The sequence below is a fragment of the Lissotriton vulgaris genome, chromosome 3_1 (genome assembly GCF_964263255.1).
Source record: "Lissotriton vulgaris chromosome 3_1, aLisVul1.2, whole genome shotgun sequence".
NCBI lineage: Eukaryota > Metazoa > Chordata > Amphibia > Caudata > Salamandridae > Lissotriton > Lissotriton vulgaris.
The window spans coordinates 191,273,283-191,290,558 of NC_141689.1; the positions used below are offsets into that span (position 1 = coordinate 191,273,283).

The 17,276-nt window shown below is 46.8% G+C and overlaps 1 protein-coding gene across 4 annotated transcripts in view; it reads left to right on the forward strand.

The window, feature by feature from the left end:
• Positions 1-17,276, forward strand: part of UBAP2 (ubiquitin associated protein 2) — a 1,436,418-nt gene that overhangs the window by 800,708 nt on the left and 618,434 nt on the right. For all 4 annotated transcript variants that reach the window (XM_086960301.1, XM_086960303.1, XM_086960302.1 and 1 more), the window contains exon 17: positions 7,949-8,144. In XM_086960301.1, the coding sequence (XP_086816427.1) occupies positions 7,949-8,144 (196 nt within the window). The remainder of the gene's footprint in view (positions 1-7,948; positions 8,145-17,276) is intronic.

Sequence of the window (17,276 nt, forward strand, 5' to 3'; positions counted from 1 at the left end):
GGATTTGCAAATATAGAGAGATATTAACATAATCGCAAATTAAATGAACTTTCTATGATGCATAAAAGTGTTTTTATTAATGTGCTTGAATTAAGCCACATTTCTATGCAAATTGCCTTTGTTGTGATGGTTGTGAGTAAAATGGCAAGTGCCCCATCTGTGATTGCAATGACTGGGATTGTTGTGTACCAGCAGAGATACAGGTATGCAGGTGTTGTTCAAGTTCAAACTGATTCTCCTGTTAAGGCAGTTGTGGTTGAAGAGCCCCCAGAAGAGAGAACTATTGATGTGGGGTTATCAAACGCTGACCTTTCAGACCAGCCCTTCGGGCACAGCTTGATTGCCCAGCAGGCCTGTCGACCCTTTTAGTTACTGTGAGTCACCAAGTCTGGGGGAAAAGAGATCAGATGAAGTACAGGCACGGAACAACAGGGCTCCAAGTAATCCTGGGCCAAGAGGAAGAGCTGCAGATAAAGTGGAACCAAGCCCAAGAGAAACAAGTCCATCTGAGTTGAAATGTACTTATGGGTTTATTTTTATTACTTACAGAGTGGACACAACAGACATCAGTCTCAAGGCGCACATGTTTGCTTTTTAAATGGATGTACGTTTTTCATTATTATTATGAAATCTAATAATCGAGTATCACTTCTTGCTTTTTTGTATTTTATTGTCTAGAACCTCTGATAGTCTGCCACTGTTATGGGCCAATGATGTGCCCGCTCGCAGTGAAATCGTTTTGGGGCAAATGCATACATTATTTTCTCAGTAGATAACAGGTTCCAGTGCCACCTACCTTGCCCACGCATGGCAGGACACTTGGTGTGAACTATCAGGAGAGGCCTAGAATTACCGGCTACCTCATCTCAGTTGAACAAACTGTGTGATGCTAGATAATTATTTTATTTTACTGTGACAATTTTTCTTTCATCAGCACATTTAACAGCACCTTGAGCTACATCCGTTCAGGATATGCTCTGTATAAAATCTTTGCTTGCAAGTGAGCGACATATAGGAGGCAATGGCCTTCTGAATGGCCACTTGGTTCTATACTGACATCATCGTTAGGGCAAGGCAGGAGGTAGCATTCATGTTTCTAAGCTCATCTTAAGCAATTACCACTACTAGCAAATGACTATCAGTTCATCTGTATAAAAAAAATAACGTACTTGATTGAAACACTCCCACCTTACAAAGAAAACTTTTTGGAAATGTGAAACTTTTTTCTGTGCTTACAAGATGATTGTTGCACGATTTACTTAACAAATGTTTTGCTGGTTTTGCTTGTGCTTTGTCTCTTTGAGCCCAGACTGACCCCTGGTTCGACTCTAGGTTGGCTCTTCCTGTTAATTTGTTGGTTCACCGACCTCTATTAAAAATAGTCACATATGGAAAACACAAAAAAACACTAGGCATGTATTTGTAAAATACCCCAAAGGCCTCACCAAGACCCACCTCAAATCTCGAGCACTCCACGACTCCACCACTTTGGTGTGTCCGATTTTGATCTTGCAGTTCAGTAAACCAGGGTGGATTCAGAGGATTTCTCATCTTTCGGGTAAGCCAGAGGTTGTGTAACTGCAAGTTAGCCAAGGTTCTGTCATTTTTGAGGATAAAAGTCATGTGTACGTAGAAAAGGAGGGTCCACGGAACAGGATGATGGCTGCTGGTGTCCCGCTTGCGGAGTCTCTTGTGGAGTTCCTGGGACCTATGTGCCTTCTGCTGGTATTCACTTTTGATGCACACGCCATGGAGTCCAGCTCTTGACTTCTGCCACATTTGCACCTTCCTTTATTAATCCAGTCACACCCAGGCACTTATACCTATTTAGCCATCCATCTGCGATCCCACTCTAAGGCATCCATTGACGCATCGTTTAAGACACTGGTGCATTAAAACATTCAGCAGTGTGTGTCCTTGCACCGTTCGTGGCCCCATTGTGTTGTGGCCATACTTTCCTCAATGGACCAGACTTACACTCGGAACAAAATTGCATAATGTTATGGGACTTGAAATTTGGCTTACCCTGATCCCAGCATAGCCATGACAATGCAACCTCTCCCCAGATTTCTCTGTTTCATGGAGCTGGGGAAGCATTTGTTTTCTCTGCCTTCAAAATGGGGAGATAACGGCAATTAGCCATCTTTTCACACATTCATCTTTTCATCCATGCACACATGCTTTCATCTTTCCAGCTATGCACACGCTCACACTCATGCATTTGCACCCTCTCCTTTCAGCCGGTCAAACCCTTAGTAGCCCAATAGTCCCATTCCTCAATGTAAGGACCAAGGCCATTGCATTTAATCTGCTATTTTTAGATCTTACCTACTACAGATGCCTTTTAGGTGTATGTGCTTAAAAGACATTCTGTGAACCATATCAAAAACCTCAAGTGGACTTTGTGCCAGCCCATTGCTAATCATTGGTTGCCTGTCTAGTCGCTTGTTTGCTTGCTTCTTACTTAATGTCTTTTTTTCTTCTTGTGTTTGTCATTCCCCTGGAAAATAGCTTCTTTACAATCCCTTTGACTGGATGACATCTATCCTTCCACTGCTCACACTCATATAACTACTTTTTTTTACGTCTCAGCCTACCAAACCCTGTAGCTGTCTGGTTTGCTAAAGACATTGGAGACATTCAGAAAGTTGACCCAGGAATGCATTCCACCCGTTGCTTACCATTAGCTGTGTGGTTTGTAACTCACATTTTCTGTTTGCTGGCTTTGTTTTAGCTGTCTGGGTCGGCCCTTCCATTACCAAAATCTTGTATACTGTGTTTTTCCACAAACTCGCTTTCTGTAAACAAGCTTTTAAATATTGTTCTTATCTTGTCACATTTGCTGTGCAATCAAAGACAGAGGTCAAATGTTAAGCTGTGTCTTCCAGGGAGCTTGGTGTTTTTTTTTATTTTTATGATTTATGTGTGAGTAACCTGTGCGTCCCAGTTTCCCAGGGCTCTCACGAAAAGAGTAAGCAAAGTATGTGTGCAGCGCTTTAAGTGGGATGAAAAACTGGGGGGGTCTCTCGTAGGGGCAGCCAATGTAATTATGAGCGTGGCTTAAAACTGTTAAGCAAAAAATCTGTACGTAGTGTGCTATCCCACTGGTATTGTGCTTCTTCTGTCATTGCCTCCAGATATATAATACGAGTGACACTAAACCTACAACCAATAGGCTTTGTCAATGGTTGTAAGTTGCATAAGATAAATAAGAACAAACTGGAGCATTTTCATTATTATATACTATGAAAACATAGGTGGTTCACAGATGTGTTACAGGTGGGAAACACTTAGAGGGCCTGTTTACTTTGTTTGTATGTGCTTGGCTTGGGGGTCATTTTGCAAGCAGATCAGTTTGAGGATTGGGCAAATTTTTGATTTGATTCTAATGTTTTCTTCTCACTTGTGCTTCAAAATGCTATTTTTGGACCCCCCTTTTTTCAACAATTTGCAGTAAATATGTGGTGTAAAACCCACCATTTTAATCAATTTTTTTCAAAATTTTCTTGCGGGGGGAGAACCCCCCCGCACCCTCCTGTTGCTGTTCGGGCTCGCTCGCTTCGCTCGCTCGCTTATTACGTTGGGGTACAACTTTTTCCGCCCCACCACTTTAAAAATCCACCAGCCGCCACTGGTACCAACGTCTATGGCTCTTACAGTTTAGAAAGTTACGGATTCCGGACGAACCCGGCCGGATGGAGGGAAAACAAGAGTGGACCTGGACACTAAGATAGTGTACACAGACTTCAGCACCTAGAAGCTTTAGTTACCTAATCCACAGGCTGCGGGTGCATAGGGCTGAAGTTGTCGGGTTTGCTGCGTTGATCCCGGTGATGCCTGAAATAAGGAGTTGCTGGCAGGCAGCCAGATGGAGGAGTCCAGTGGTTCCAAGGATGGAACTAGGAAGAAGTAGTCCTGAAAGGGAAGGGGACAGAGTCTCGGTCACTAGCCAGTGACGGTGCTGGAACCAGGAAGGAACCAAATGCTGTCGCCGCAGTCAGGTGAAGGAAGGGTCGCTTCTCTCTGTAGCTGCACGGACCAGGAGCTGCTCTTCACGACCAGGCTTGAGGCACGAGCTGTCCCACGTAGTCTGCTGCTGTTGGCAGTGTCGGATCGTCGATCTGGACAACAGGCCTTGGCTAATGCAAGCCACGCGGTGGAACAAAGATGGCGTCTGGTGCGGACCAGGAGGGTCCGGGGTGCTCCCCTTTTTCAAGGAAGCAAGGGCCAGTCTGGGGGACCAGACCAGCAGTGTTGGATTCTTCGAATCGTCGTCTCAGAGGTCACGAGCCAGCCGGCAAGTGACCAGACAACAGGACAAGCAGCAACCAGACAAAAGGGCCCCACGCAGATCTCGTGGATGCTGGGGGGCTAGTCTTTGGTGCAGGAGCTGCGTCGGTGTGGGGCTTCTCAGACCCCAAAGCACTCACTCGAGGATCCCTTGGCGGTCGTGCTGGAAGCGCTGTGCAGGTTTCTCAAGATGGCTGTCTCCACGTTGCTCGTCGCACCCACGGGTCCCAGCTGTGCTGTGGCTGTGGGTAGAGGTCAGAGAGGTCTGGAGGTCCGGGTCTTGTCGAGCTGGGTCGTCTGATTCCAGGATGGAAGGACTTTGCAGCAAATCGCACAGGAGCTTGATGGTGCCCGCAAAGCAGGATGGTCACTCCCTGACAATAGGGGAGATTCTTCAGTCTTCTGATGTTCAGGAGGTCGAAGGTCGAGTTTCTTCGTGGAAGTTGTCAAGATTAATCTGATTTGGAATGGGACCAGCTCCTACCTTTATTCAGCTAAATTTGAATTTGAATTTGAATTTTAAAATATTTATAGAGCGCTCTTATACCGAAATCGGTTTCATGGCGCTAGAGGCAGAAGACCAGTGGGTGCAGAGGAAAGGGTTATACGGCTACAGATCTGGAGAACAGGAGGGTTTTCAGATGTCTGCGAAATTCCAGGTAGGAAGATGACGACCTAAGAGAAAAAGGGAGTGAGTTCCAGAAGGAAGGAGCCAGCACTGCAAATCTGGCCCCACCGGACTTCTGTTTCCTAAAACGAGGGACTGACAAAAGGGCCAAGTGAGTGGAACGGAGTTCTCGGGAAGGAAGATAAGGGGAAATGGCTTCACACAGGAAAACGGGAGCGGTCCCTGCTCTAGCCTGGTAGGTGATACATCCAAGCTTAAAAAGGGCCCTCTCCCTCACTGGGAGCCAATGGAGAGACTGCAACAGAGGGGTCGTATGGTTGAACCTGGGGAGTCCGTAGATCAGGCGAGCCGCCTGATTCTGAATTTGTTGGAGCCGGCAGAGCAGATAAGCCGGCGCCCCATTGTAGATGACGTTCCCATAGTCAAGGCGCGAAAGCACCATGGCCATGAGGATGAGCTTGAGTGCAGCAGTTGAGAAGAAGCGGGCGACCTTTCGGATGATCCGCAGGGAAAGGAAACAGGCAGGGGGGCTGCACTACGACTAGGTCCCTCCTCTGGGTGGGACCAGGAAGGGGGGAGATTACACCCCCTTTCCTTTGTCCGGTCTTGCGCCAGCTCTGGGGCTGGAGTGCCCCAGGAACTGGTTCTGACCAGTGTATGCACAGGGCACCTTGTGTGCCCCAGGCATGTCTCATTCCTTTGAGCCCTGTCCTACCTAATACACAAAATCCTGTCTGGGGTGGTGCTAGCACCTCCCAAGGCAGGAACCCCTTTGTCCAAGCCTCCCTTGCTGGAAGGACTCCCAGCAGCAGGAGGTCAGACTTGTGTCTGTGGTGGCAGCATCCTGAGACTCGAGTTAACTTTAACCGGGGTTCACAGTTACATACATGTCGTGTCCCTCTAGAAGGGTGGAATGCTAACCCCGTCGCTAGAATTGGCGAGGGGTTAGTATTCCAATTCGTATGACACCTTACTCGACATGTTTTGATAATGTTATACCAAAGTTAGCATTTGACCGCGAGGTTCATAATGCACTTAAGAGTATATGGTATAGCGTTATCATGGAACAGCTATTAGGACTTGGTTCCGCAAGCTGCAAACGGGCTCAGCACATGCCAGAGCACCATCTCACATAATTCTAAGCACTCTGCCTTCAGGATTGATAAGGCCTGCCATAGGAGTGACTGATGGGAATATATGTGTCCATTTTAGGGTTAGAAATAGGAATACTATATCTAAAGCAAAGGGTGATTACACCACCTTGCCCCAGCTGTCGTGCAGCCAGTTGTGTCAGATTTGGATGGCCAGCCAGGGGTGGCATAATACATGCTGCAGCCCCTGGTAGGCCCTGGGTACCTAGGGTACACTGTACAGGGACTGATAAGGTGGCCCAGTACCAATTAGATATGTACCATGTCCATTTTACAGAGAGAGCAGGAAGCCTGGGGTCCTGGATAGCAGGATCCCAGGCCAACTAAGTCGAAAACCAGCAAAACACCAGGCAAAAAGTTGGGGGCAACCATAGTCAGATATCCACCTTCCTACACTTTGTTCTTGCCGAAGGTGGTGACCCCATTTAATCTTAGTCAGTCTATCACGCTGCCCACCTTCTTCGCTCCCCCGCATCTCTCTAAAGAAGAAGAGCGCCTCCACCGCCTGGGCCCAAAAAGAGCGTTGTCATTCCACCTTGACTGCACAAAATAGTTCCAGGTGGACAACTTATTTTTTGTCGGATACATTGGAGCTAAGAAGGGGCTGGCAGTGCAGCAAAATGACCATTTCTTGCTGGGTCGTTATCTTCATTAAAATCTGATATGCCCTAGCTAATAAGCGGTCCCCTGAGGGATTAAGGGCCCATTCCACCAGGGAAAGGTTGCGACTACAGCCGTGGCTCAGGGTGTCTCCGTTTTGGACATCTGTCAGGCAGCAACGTGGTCAACTTGCACTACTGCCTGGACTGTCAGGTCCGCAAGGACAGGCATTTTGCTTGTTCGGTCCTGCAGGACTTCTTAGTGTGAGGAATTTTGTCCGCAACCCACCATCGGGACAGTATGGCTTGGGTATCTAATTCAAAGGTAAGGAATCTGCAGCTAGAAGCCTCTATCAAATGAACAAGTTACTTACCTTCGGTGGCGCATTATCTGGTAGAGACTATCCAGCTGCAGATTCCCCACGGGTACACCCATTCCTCTCTACTTTGCGCACTGATTGTCATGCTAGGGTTACTCCCCTTTTCGGGCCCTAGTTTTGCACACTTTTTTGTCATTTACTTTGTGGCTCTGCACTTCTGGTGTGGGAATAAATAGTACTGACTTCTTCGTGCCTGAGCGGCATCTATATTGGTGACCGTGACATCAAATCTGACGTGAACGACGCCGATGGCGTAACACGGAGCCGAAAAAAACCACCCGACGGCGCGCGCAAGAGGTATTATGTGAGCAAAAGTTTCCTGATCCAGCCTGATGGCTGGGAAGTTCGAAGGCAAAGAATTTGGAACTAGATTGTTTCTACCAGATAATGCGCTACTCAAGCTAAGTAACTTGTTTATTGTGACTCAACTTTGAGTTAAATCCTGACGTTAGATTGTGATCTTTGCCAAATGATTTAATATGTATTTAAATTGTAAATGTGTGAAATACAACCATTCTATTGCCTATAACATAACTTACTGCAGTGCTGCCAAGCAGAGCATTTTTGACAGAAATACTTAATATACAAACACTTCAAAAAAGATCTCGACTACCATAGACCAATAAATGAAACATCAGTTTTCGTGAAGAGTATATCATCAATTCTTCATGAACATTATTTTAGATTTCAACCGACCATATGGTTTCAGACAAATTCCGTTTTGTGACCTAGTAGATTTTGTACGATTTTAATTACTTTGTTAACTTGATCAATTTGAGTAGTCAATCCCTTTGAGAGGATAATCTCTGATTAAGGTATTCAAGAATTGTTGCATTCCACCTGGAGCCTTACTTTGTGACACACTATCCTCAAACTGGAACTTAAATTTTTTTTTTACAGCTACTTCGTTCGTTCCAGTGTCAAATTCGGACAGTTCTCCATCATTGCCAAATGGAGGCCAGTTACCCAATGCAGTGCCTACTACCATCTCTCTTCTGCAAACATCGCCACAACACACCTCACCGACGACTGTAACGCTATCCACGCTCCCTCAGTCCAGTGAGATTAGCAGCAGTACACTCTCCCAAATCAGCAGGTAAGATGTGCCAACATCTATACACCTGAAATGGCAAACTATATGTAATTACTTTATGTCCAGAAAAGTCGAAGGGTCATTTATTCATCGTTTAACCGTGGCAGCAATATTGTGCTAATTATGCTAAATAGATTGAAATGCCAAACCACTTTTCCATATCAAACAATTTTATCTTTTAACCCTAAGGAGTGTAAATAAAAGCAGTGCTAGAGTTTTGTAGTTAGGTTTAGTAAACATATACCCCTAAAACATGTAGAATTTAAAATTTACACCCAGCTGATTAGTGAAGATGTCCTTACCATCCTTGTGTGGTGGCCCCTCTTTTCCGAGCATTTCATCTCATGCCTACCGGAATCCATCAGTAAGCTTGTTCTGCAAATTGTTTTTCTCCCCTTTACACTGTCTTAAAGGAGCCTTATAACCACATCTTGCAATTGTGTGTTCCAGACTATCCTCAGTTCACTTACTGCTTGGACATCATCCTCAATGTTGTATCGTCAGTATTGTCACCTTGAACAGCTGTGATTTACGGCCTTTGAATTTAGTTTTTTACTGAATGAAAATCACATTTCCTTATCCCTTGCTGAAATTGAGGTGAATTTTGATGTAACCAGGCATTTATTTTTTTATTTTAGATATCTCTAGTCTCATTGATTTTAAGAAGATATTTCCATCTTAATAAGTTTCTGATATGTGTTTACGCTAGATGTTCCTAAAGTTCTTACTTTGTGAAATTGACAGTGTTTACTTGAATCGTTTTTATAATTCATTGGTGAACCTGCCTACAGCTTTCAGGTTTGGTGAATCTGAAGTGCTACAAATGAATCTTCTCATTAACCTAGAGGAAAGCTGTGTTCTGGCCCACTTTTTAGCCTTATTGGCTGGGATTGCCTGTTCCACATTATTACTGGAACTTCACATGTTAAGCCTGGCCTTGCTTACTTACAGTGGCAGCCATCTCAGACTGTCAGTAGCTTTTTCAGCCCTCTAGGCTCTAGATCTAGGGGCATCACTCTAAGGATCCTTTGCTGGTTCTCCTACTTTTTCCTACCAACACCAGTTCACATGGGCATCTTCAGATTCCAGAAGGTCCCTTACCCTAAGAGCCCCTCAGGGTTCCATACTGCTTCCAGTCATCATGAGACCCTACAAAGAGCTGGATGGTGCCCTACTCCAAGATAGCAGCATCAAGATTTACCAGTATGTTGATTATACACAAGTCTACATGTAAGTCTTCTCTTTTTCAAACATCCAATTCTTCAAACACTTTCTGCATGCCACCACATCTGGATGCCCAGTGTGTACCTGATCCTCTCTACGCCAACTCATTCTGACCCAGAGGGTCGGATGGCCAGAGGTCAGGCCAGTCCACCACCACCCCCCCCTTGAAGCCACAGTCTCCAAGCCATGTCCTTCTAGATCATGGGCGGCCAGTTGGTGACAGGATCAGCCATTACCACCACCACTGGCATACCATCACAGGCTATGATACCAATGTTTCAGCTTCTATCCTTGAGTTCCACTGCATCCTGTTAGTGACTCATGCCAGATGGCATATGTGGGCTCTGAAGTGGAATCAGAAGTTCCAGTAGGTTCAGTATTAAGGGAATTCCTCCGACATGGTCCAGACCTTGGAAGGAACTGTACAGGTATTGCAGAGGTGACTAACAAACCGGGATTGGGTCACTGGCAGACCTCGCTCCCTTCCGCAACCAGATCTCACACCTGTGATGGAGCGGCCATATTGGAGAGATGTAGATCAGTGCATTGTGGTCTCTGACGGAATCCGGACTCGAAAGCATTCCTTCCATCAAGAAGAAGCTAGTGAAAGTGTTCAAGGACAGGGTCGGCTCTAGGGCGGTGTGATCGGTGCCACGGCTCCGGGCGTTGACTTGGGGTGTGGGCGTCATTTTTAAAAGGATATTAACATTTTAAAAGCACCTGCTGCTGTGTTCCAGGCCTCCAGCAATTTTCAGTCATCAGTTAAAATGTCAAGATATCTCCAGTGATTAATCGGCTTCCTGGAAAGAGACCGAAGTTTTGTCTTGTGGAAGTTTTAACTTCTGGAAAGGTAGCGCATAGGGTTAATGTGCATGCTGCTAAGAACGTGTACCATTCAGATCACAAAGTGAATATAATGTAAATAGGGCACTGAGTTACTGCTACTTTAAATAAGCTTGTTTTTGTTCTTGTAGTTTAGAAGTCAAAATCCTGATATAGAACTTTGAGCTAATAACTGTCATGAAAGAGCTGCATGCAAACTGCAAGATATATATAGTTTGAGATATATGATTTTTGGCCCAGTCTCTCATTATACTAATATTCCCAAAAGGGTTCATCTAGGTAGAAAACTGTTCTTATTATTAAAGAGAACCCCTAACAATGGTGGTACGTTTTAAATTCTGAATTTGTGCTTTCCAATAAGGACCCTTAAACTTTATTGCCTATCAGTATCCATGACATGTTACTCCTATACTACACGTTGTATTCCTGTCTGATGTAACATTTCCTATACACTGAATTCCACACATATGATTGTCTCTGTGCAATGTGTGTGTTATGTAAAATGCTCTGACACCTGTATGAGTGGTTCTATAAAACCTAATGGAGCTGAGAGACAGTGGTTTTGGAGACTTGAGGGGCACTGTTAAAGGGTCCTGGTGGGGGGATTCATGGCAGAGGTGGTCATATGGGGGGGTGCCAACAAACATAGGGCGCCACCAGTGCTAAAGTTGAACCTGTTCACGGACAACACCACTGCCATGTAGTACTGCAACAATCCAGGCAGGTTGGGGTTGTGGACTCTTTTTCTCAAGAGGTCCTGTGTCTCTGGCTTTGGTTATAACAGTAGTAGTAGTGCATATCCCTGGTGGTTCAACACCTGTCCGGTTTGCTGAACGCCCATACTGGCGAATTCCGCCGTCTATGTCTAGCAGATGATGAATGGAATCTCAATCCGGAGGTTGCACAAGGTCTCTTTCAGGAATGGAGAGAGCCTTGGTGTAGGATGTTGGCTTAGTATTTGGGGCACACTCGAAGGAATGATGCACCCTGCACCAATCCAGGCAACCCTTATGGTGATTTTAGTGGTCTTTGATAGCCATAGCTCTCAAAGTGGTAGCTGTGGAGAAGAGGCTTCAGTCTTATCTTAAAGAGTGTACAGCAGCTTGTTTTATCACATTTAATCGACAGTGTAGATTCGATGAAAAAGAACCTTTTTTTTTTTTAATAAGCCTATTTATAAGCCTATGTTCGAGGCATGTGGGCTGCTGAATTCATATATGTGCATAGATCACTGCCTAGTGTCAGTCCGGATGATTGCACATTGTTGTCCTAGAAGAGTCTTCGAAGTATCACGAGATAGGTGGCTCCTCCCCTGGACTACAGTGCGCATGGGCATCCTCTCCATCGTCAGATTGTTTTTTTCCGCCATTGGGTTCGGATGTTACTATCTTAGCTCCAGTTAGGAAAACTTTCTACAAAGCCAAATGGCTTTAGACTGCGTCGGTATCGTTTCGTTCGGTACCGGTAACTTGTTCGAGAGGACATCGAGGAATCAGACGGTTTCTTTCCAAACTTGACCCGATCTTAGATCTAAAATGGAAAGAAGCCCATTCAAGAGGTGTCCACTTTGCAATGCAAAATACCCGCACATCGATGTCCACCCGGTGTGCAACAAGTGCCTGTCCCCGGATCACAACGAAGCCAACTGTATGTCCTGTGCCTGGTTCAGGTCGAAGAAAACTCTTCGGATTCGACGCGCTGCTCGTTTGGAGTCGAAGAAGTCAGAGCCTATTCCCGAAAACATCTTCGGGACCGAAGACGAGGTGGTCGTTGATCTGGAGGATCAAGACTACTGCTCCGATCCGGCTTCGGGCCATGGCTCCGAGTAAGACGCCGAAGACTAAGAGATGCAAGAAGAAGACGAAAACGTTGTTGAAGAGGTTGGAGACGACGCAGAAGCCCTTGGGGCCGTAGAAGATAGCTCAGGCGAGGAGCTAGGCCCTACCCGCTATACGGGGACCGAAGATGACGCACTCAATAAGGCTCAGGTCGAGGGATCACCACTAGGCCTTACCCGAGATCTACAGTCTCGTTCTACAGCCCGGCATAAAGGCCCGGCTTCCAACATTACTAAAGAGCCATCGGTTTCAAAACCGCCATCGGTCGATCCAAAGAAATCGAAACCGACAGCGTCACTGCCAAAACCGAAACCTGGTCGGCTCCAAGACCTCAAACCCCTCGGAGCCGAAGAAAAAGAAAATGGCAGTCGTTGCCGAAAAGCTCAAAGTCATCAAACTGACGGTTGGGGCACCGAAGACCAAGGTCAAGGCTGTCGAACAACCAAGGCCGATGCCAAAAGGAGTCGACACACACAAAGGACTCGAACTAAAAGACGGGATCGATCCTCGGTCGAGGCCTGCGGACAAGACAAAGACTGGCTCCAAGGACCCTGTCGAGTCGACGCGGCCCAGTCCATTCATTGCCAAGGAAGTGTCGGAGTCACTCCAACGCATCAAGAACAAGGCTACAGCGGTCGGGCCAAAGAAGGCCCTGCAACCAAAGCTGGTCGAACACGTTCAGACCGCGTCGACGCCAATCAAATTCGGGTTGCCACCCTCAGTGCGTGCGAAGATGTTTCGATGGAATTGGAGGCTTCAGAAGAGCCTGAAGACCAGGAGTCGAGGCCTTTCATCGACTCGGAAACTGGTAGACTCTCCATATAAGAGGAAAATCATACCAGAAACACCCATGGAGTCATATAAGATTCCCTTGAAAAAGAAGAGGGTTTCCACGACGTCACCAGCTCTTGTGGAACCCCTCCATTCCTATGGACAAGAACCACAAAATGTTTCCCCAAAATACTCGGATGTGGATGCAGGGGATGACTAACATGAAGATGGCCTTTATCATGTGGACACTGATCCTGATTATCAAACCCAACCATGTGCAGACCCAGCTGACCCAAGGGATCCGCAGACTGTCCCTGACACTCATGTGTACAGTGTGAAGACATCTCCTACTGAGGACACAACTGCCTTTAACGCCCTTATTGAAAGGGCAGCCAGTAATCATGGCGTCGAACTTCATGCTGACCCTGTGGAGGAAGACTTTCTGGTCGACACCTTTTCCACTTCGGAAAGAACAGTCAAAACCCTGCCCATGCTAAAAGGGGTCCTTAAGCATGCTAATGACATTTTTAAGGACACCACTAGAGCCAGGGTGTTAAACCCAAGGATTGAAAAGATATATTGACCAGCACCTGCAGACTCTGCTTATATTAGGGGACAGTTACCCTTGGACTCATTAGTTGTTTCTAATGCACGTAAGAGAGCAAACTCCCAGACTACAGGTGATGCTGCTCCTCCTGACAAAGAGTCGAAAGTTCTGGAAACTTCAGGGAAAAGGGTGGCTGTGCAGGCGGCTAACATCTGGCGCATTGCCAACACTCAGGCACTCTTAGCCAGATACAACAGGTCCCATTATGATACCCTTGAGACACTGTTGCAACACCTACCAGATCAGTACAAGGAGGGTGCAGAACTACTAATCCAGGAAGGGAAGCTTTTAACAAATGCTTCCATTAAGTGCGCGCTAGACGCAGCTGACATTGCAGCCAGGGCCATCAACACTAGCGTTATGTTAAGGAGACACGCCTGGTTGAGAATCTCAGGGTTCAAACCTGAAATACAAACCTCTATCCTCAATTAGCCAGTTAACCCGGACTTCTTATTTGGACCGGAGGTTGACACCACCCTTGAAAAAATTAAAAAAGATACAGAGACTGCAAAGTCTATGGGGGCTCTGCAGTCACAGCAGTTTCGGAGTGGCTCCTTTCGTCGCTCCAATACTAGGGGCCCCTCAAGAGGCTAGTCCACACAGCAGACACAGTACAATAAAGGAGGCACACAATCCACCTACAATAAAAACAACCGGGGTGGATATCGTGGAAACAACATCAAGGGCAGAGGCAGAGGAAACAAGTTCCAGATCCTCTGCCAATAACAAACCGTGACACCATGTCACTGCCCCGACCACATAACACCTGTCGGGGGGGAGACTACAACAGTTCCTGCCAACGCTGGATCTAAAAGATGCGTATTTCCATATACCCATACACCCATCACAGACAGGATCTCAGGTTCACTATTCAAAACCAACATTATCAGTTCAAAGTCCTCCCTTTCAGAGTAACGACGGCACCCAGGGTGTTCACAAAGTGCCTGGCGACAGTAGCAGCACACCTACGGAGACAGCACATACATGTCTACCCTTATCTGGACGACTGGCTTGTTCAAGCAAAGACGGCCCAGCAGTGTGCCAGCCACATGTCCCATACCATTTATCTTCTTCACAGTCTGGGATTCTCGCTGAATTATCCAAAGTCACATCTTCAGCCCACCCACGTGCAACAGTACATGGGCGCGACAATAAACACTCTGGCAGCCAAAGCTCAGACAAATTCAGCGAGAATACACAGCATGCAATTGCTGATACAAAAAGTCAGACCTCAACACTCGCTTCCAGCGAAAGTGTTCATGATGGCCTCCTGCATCTTCATAGTCCCACACGCAAGACTACACATGTGTCCGCTTCAGGAGTGCTTGGCACGTCAGTGGAATCAGGCTCAAGGACAGTTAAAAAACCTAGTGTTGGTGAGCGGTCAGGCATTCAACTCTCTGTATTGGTGGAACCCACAAAACCTCTGCAGGGCCGACCGTTCCAAGAGCCTGTGCCACAGATTATACTGACGACAGACGCGTCTCTCCAGGGATAGGGAGCTCATGTTCTCCACTACACAGTGCAGGGACTATGGACACCACAGCAAAAGAGGATGCACATCAAGCTTCTGGAACTGATGGCAATCTTCATGGCGATGAAAGCATTCAAAGTACACTTGTGCAACAAGGTCGTGTTGATCCGGACGGACAACATGACTGCCATGTACTACATACAGAAGCAGGGAGGAACACACTCTCCACAGTTGTCTCATCTGGCTCAGAGCATGTGGAAGTGGGCCATTCAGAGGAACATCTTCCTCATGGTGGAACACCTCCCGGGCAAGGACAACCAGATGGCGGATCTGCTCAGCAGACACAGCCACCAGATGCACGAGTAGGAGATACATCCATCAGTACTCCAACCGTACTTTCAGCAGTGGGGTCATCCACAGATACCTATTCCCCACAAGGGAAAACGCAAAATGCCAAAGCTTCGCCAGCATATTCCCACACCCACAGTTGCAGGGCAATGCGACATGGATGAACTGGTCAGGCAAATTTGCGTACGCTTTTGCCCCAGCACCTTTAATACCGCTAGTGGCATGCAAACTGAGGCAACACTCGATGACCCTCCTCCTGGTTGCTCCAATGTGGGCACGCCAACCATGGCACACCACGTTTCTAGACCTATCCGTGGTACCGCATCAAAGGCTACACCTCACACCCAGGCTTTTGACGCAGAGCCATGGCGACATTCAGCATCCAGATCCGCAACAGCTCAAACTGGCGATCTGGTTTCCTGAAGTTTTAGAATTTGGCTACCTCAACTTGCCGCCAGAATGTATGGATATCATCAAGGAGGCAAGACGGCCCACAACCAGAGCTTGTTATGCGGCTAAATGGAAGAGGTTTGTCCTATATTGTAACAACAATGACATTAACCCACTGGATGCATCTATTCAAAACATTATCTGTTGTTTGCTGCACTAATACAGGTGTAATCTGGCGTACAGTTCCATTCGTATACATTTATCCGCAATAGCAGCTTATCTTCAAAACAGGCAGCCCCTCTCGCTATTCCGAGTGCCTGCCATTAAGGCCTTTCTATAAGGACTCAAAAGAGTGATCCCTCCCAGACACCCGCCTTCACCGGTCTGGAACCTCAATGTGGTCCTCACCAGACTGATGGGACCACCTTTTGAACCTCTCCACTCTTGTGAGCTTCAGTTTCTAACCTGGAAAAAGGCTTTCCTGGTAGCCATTACCTCCCTACGAAGAGTTAGTGAACTCCAGGCCTTAACCATTCAAGAGCCGTTCATACAGGTCCACGCAAATAGGGTTGTATTGCGCACCAACCCTACATTCATGCCTAAGGTGATTTTGCAGTTCCATATGAAACAGACCTTAGAACTACCAGTTTTCTTTCCTAATCCAGAAAATGTCGCTGAGGGATCCCTACACACATTAGATGTCAAAAGGGCTCTTAGGTACTATATAGACAGAACTAAGGACTTCAGAAAAACAAAACAGCTTTTTGTTGCATTTTCACCACAACACAAAGGCAACCCCATTTCCAAAGCAGGGATAGCCAGGTGGATCGTTAGGTGTATACAAATTTGCTATGCTAAGGCTAAACGCACACTAACCATTCCACCAAGAGCACACTCCACACGTAAATTAGGAGCGTCCATGGCTTTCCTGGAGAATATTCCTTTAGAAGAGATATGTAAGGCAGCCACATTGTCCACCACACATACATTTACGAAGGACTACTGCGTAGATGTGCATTCTAAACAGCAGGCAGCTGTAGGACAGGCTGTTCTAAAAACTCTTTCAGACTGCTGCAGCTGGCACGGGGAGGAGCCACCTATCTCGTGATACTTCGAAGACTCTTCTAGGACAACAATGTGCAATCATCCGGACCCAACACTAGGCGGCGATCTATGCACAGATATGAATGTCAGCAGCCCTACATGCCACCACATCTGGATGCCCAGTGTGTACCTGATCCTCTCTACGCCAACTCATTCTGACCGAGAGGGTCGGATGGCCAGAGGTCAGGCCAGTCCACCACCACCCCCCCCTTGAAGCCACAGTCTCCAAGCCATGTCCTTCTAGATCATGGGCGGCCAGTTGGTGACAGGATCAGCCATTACCACCACCACTGGCATACCATCACAGGCTATGATACCAATGTTTCAGCTTCTATCCTTGAGTTCCACTGCATCCTGTTAGTGACTCATGCCAGATGGCATATGTGGGCTCTGAAGTGGAATCAGAAGTTCCAGTAGGTTCAGTATTAAGGGAATTCCTCCGACATGGTCCAGACCTTGGAAGGAACTGTACAGGTATTGCAGAGGTGACTAACAAACCGGGATTGGGTCACTGGCAGACCTCGCTCCCTTCCGCA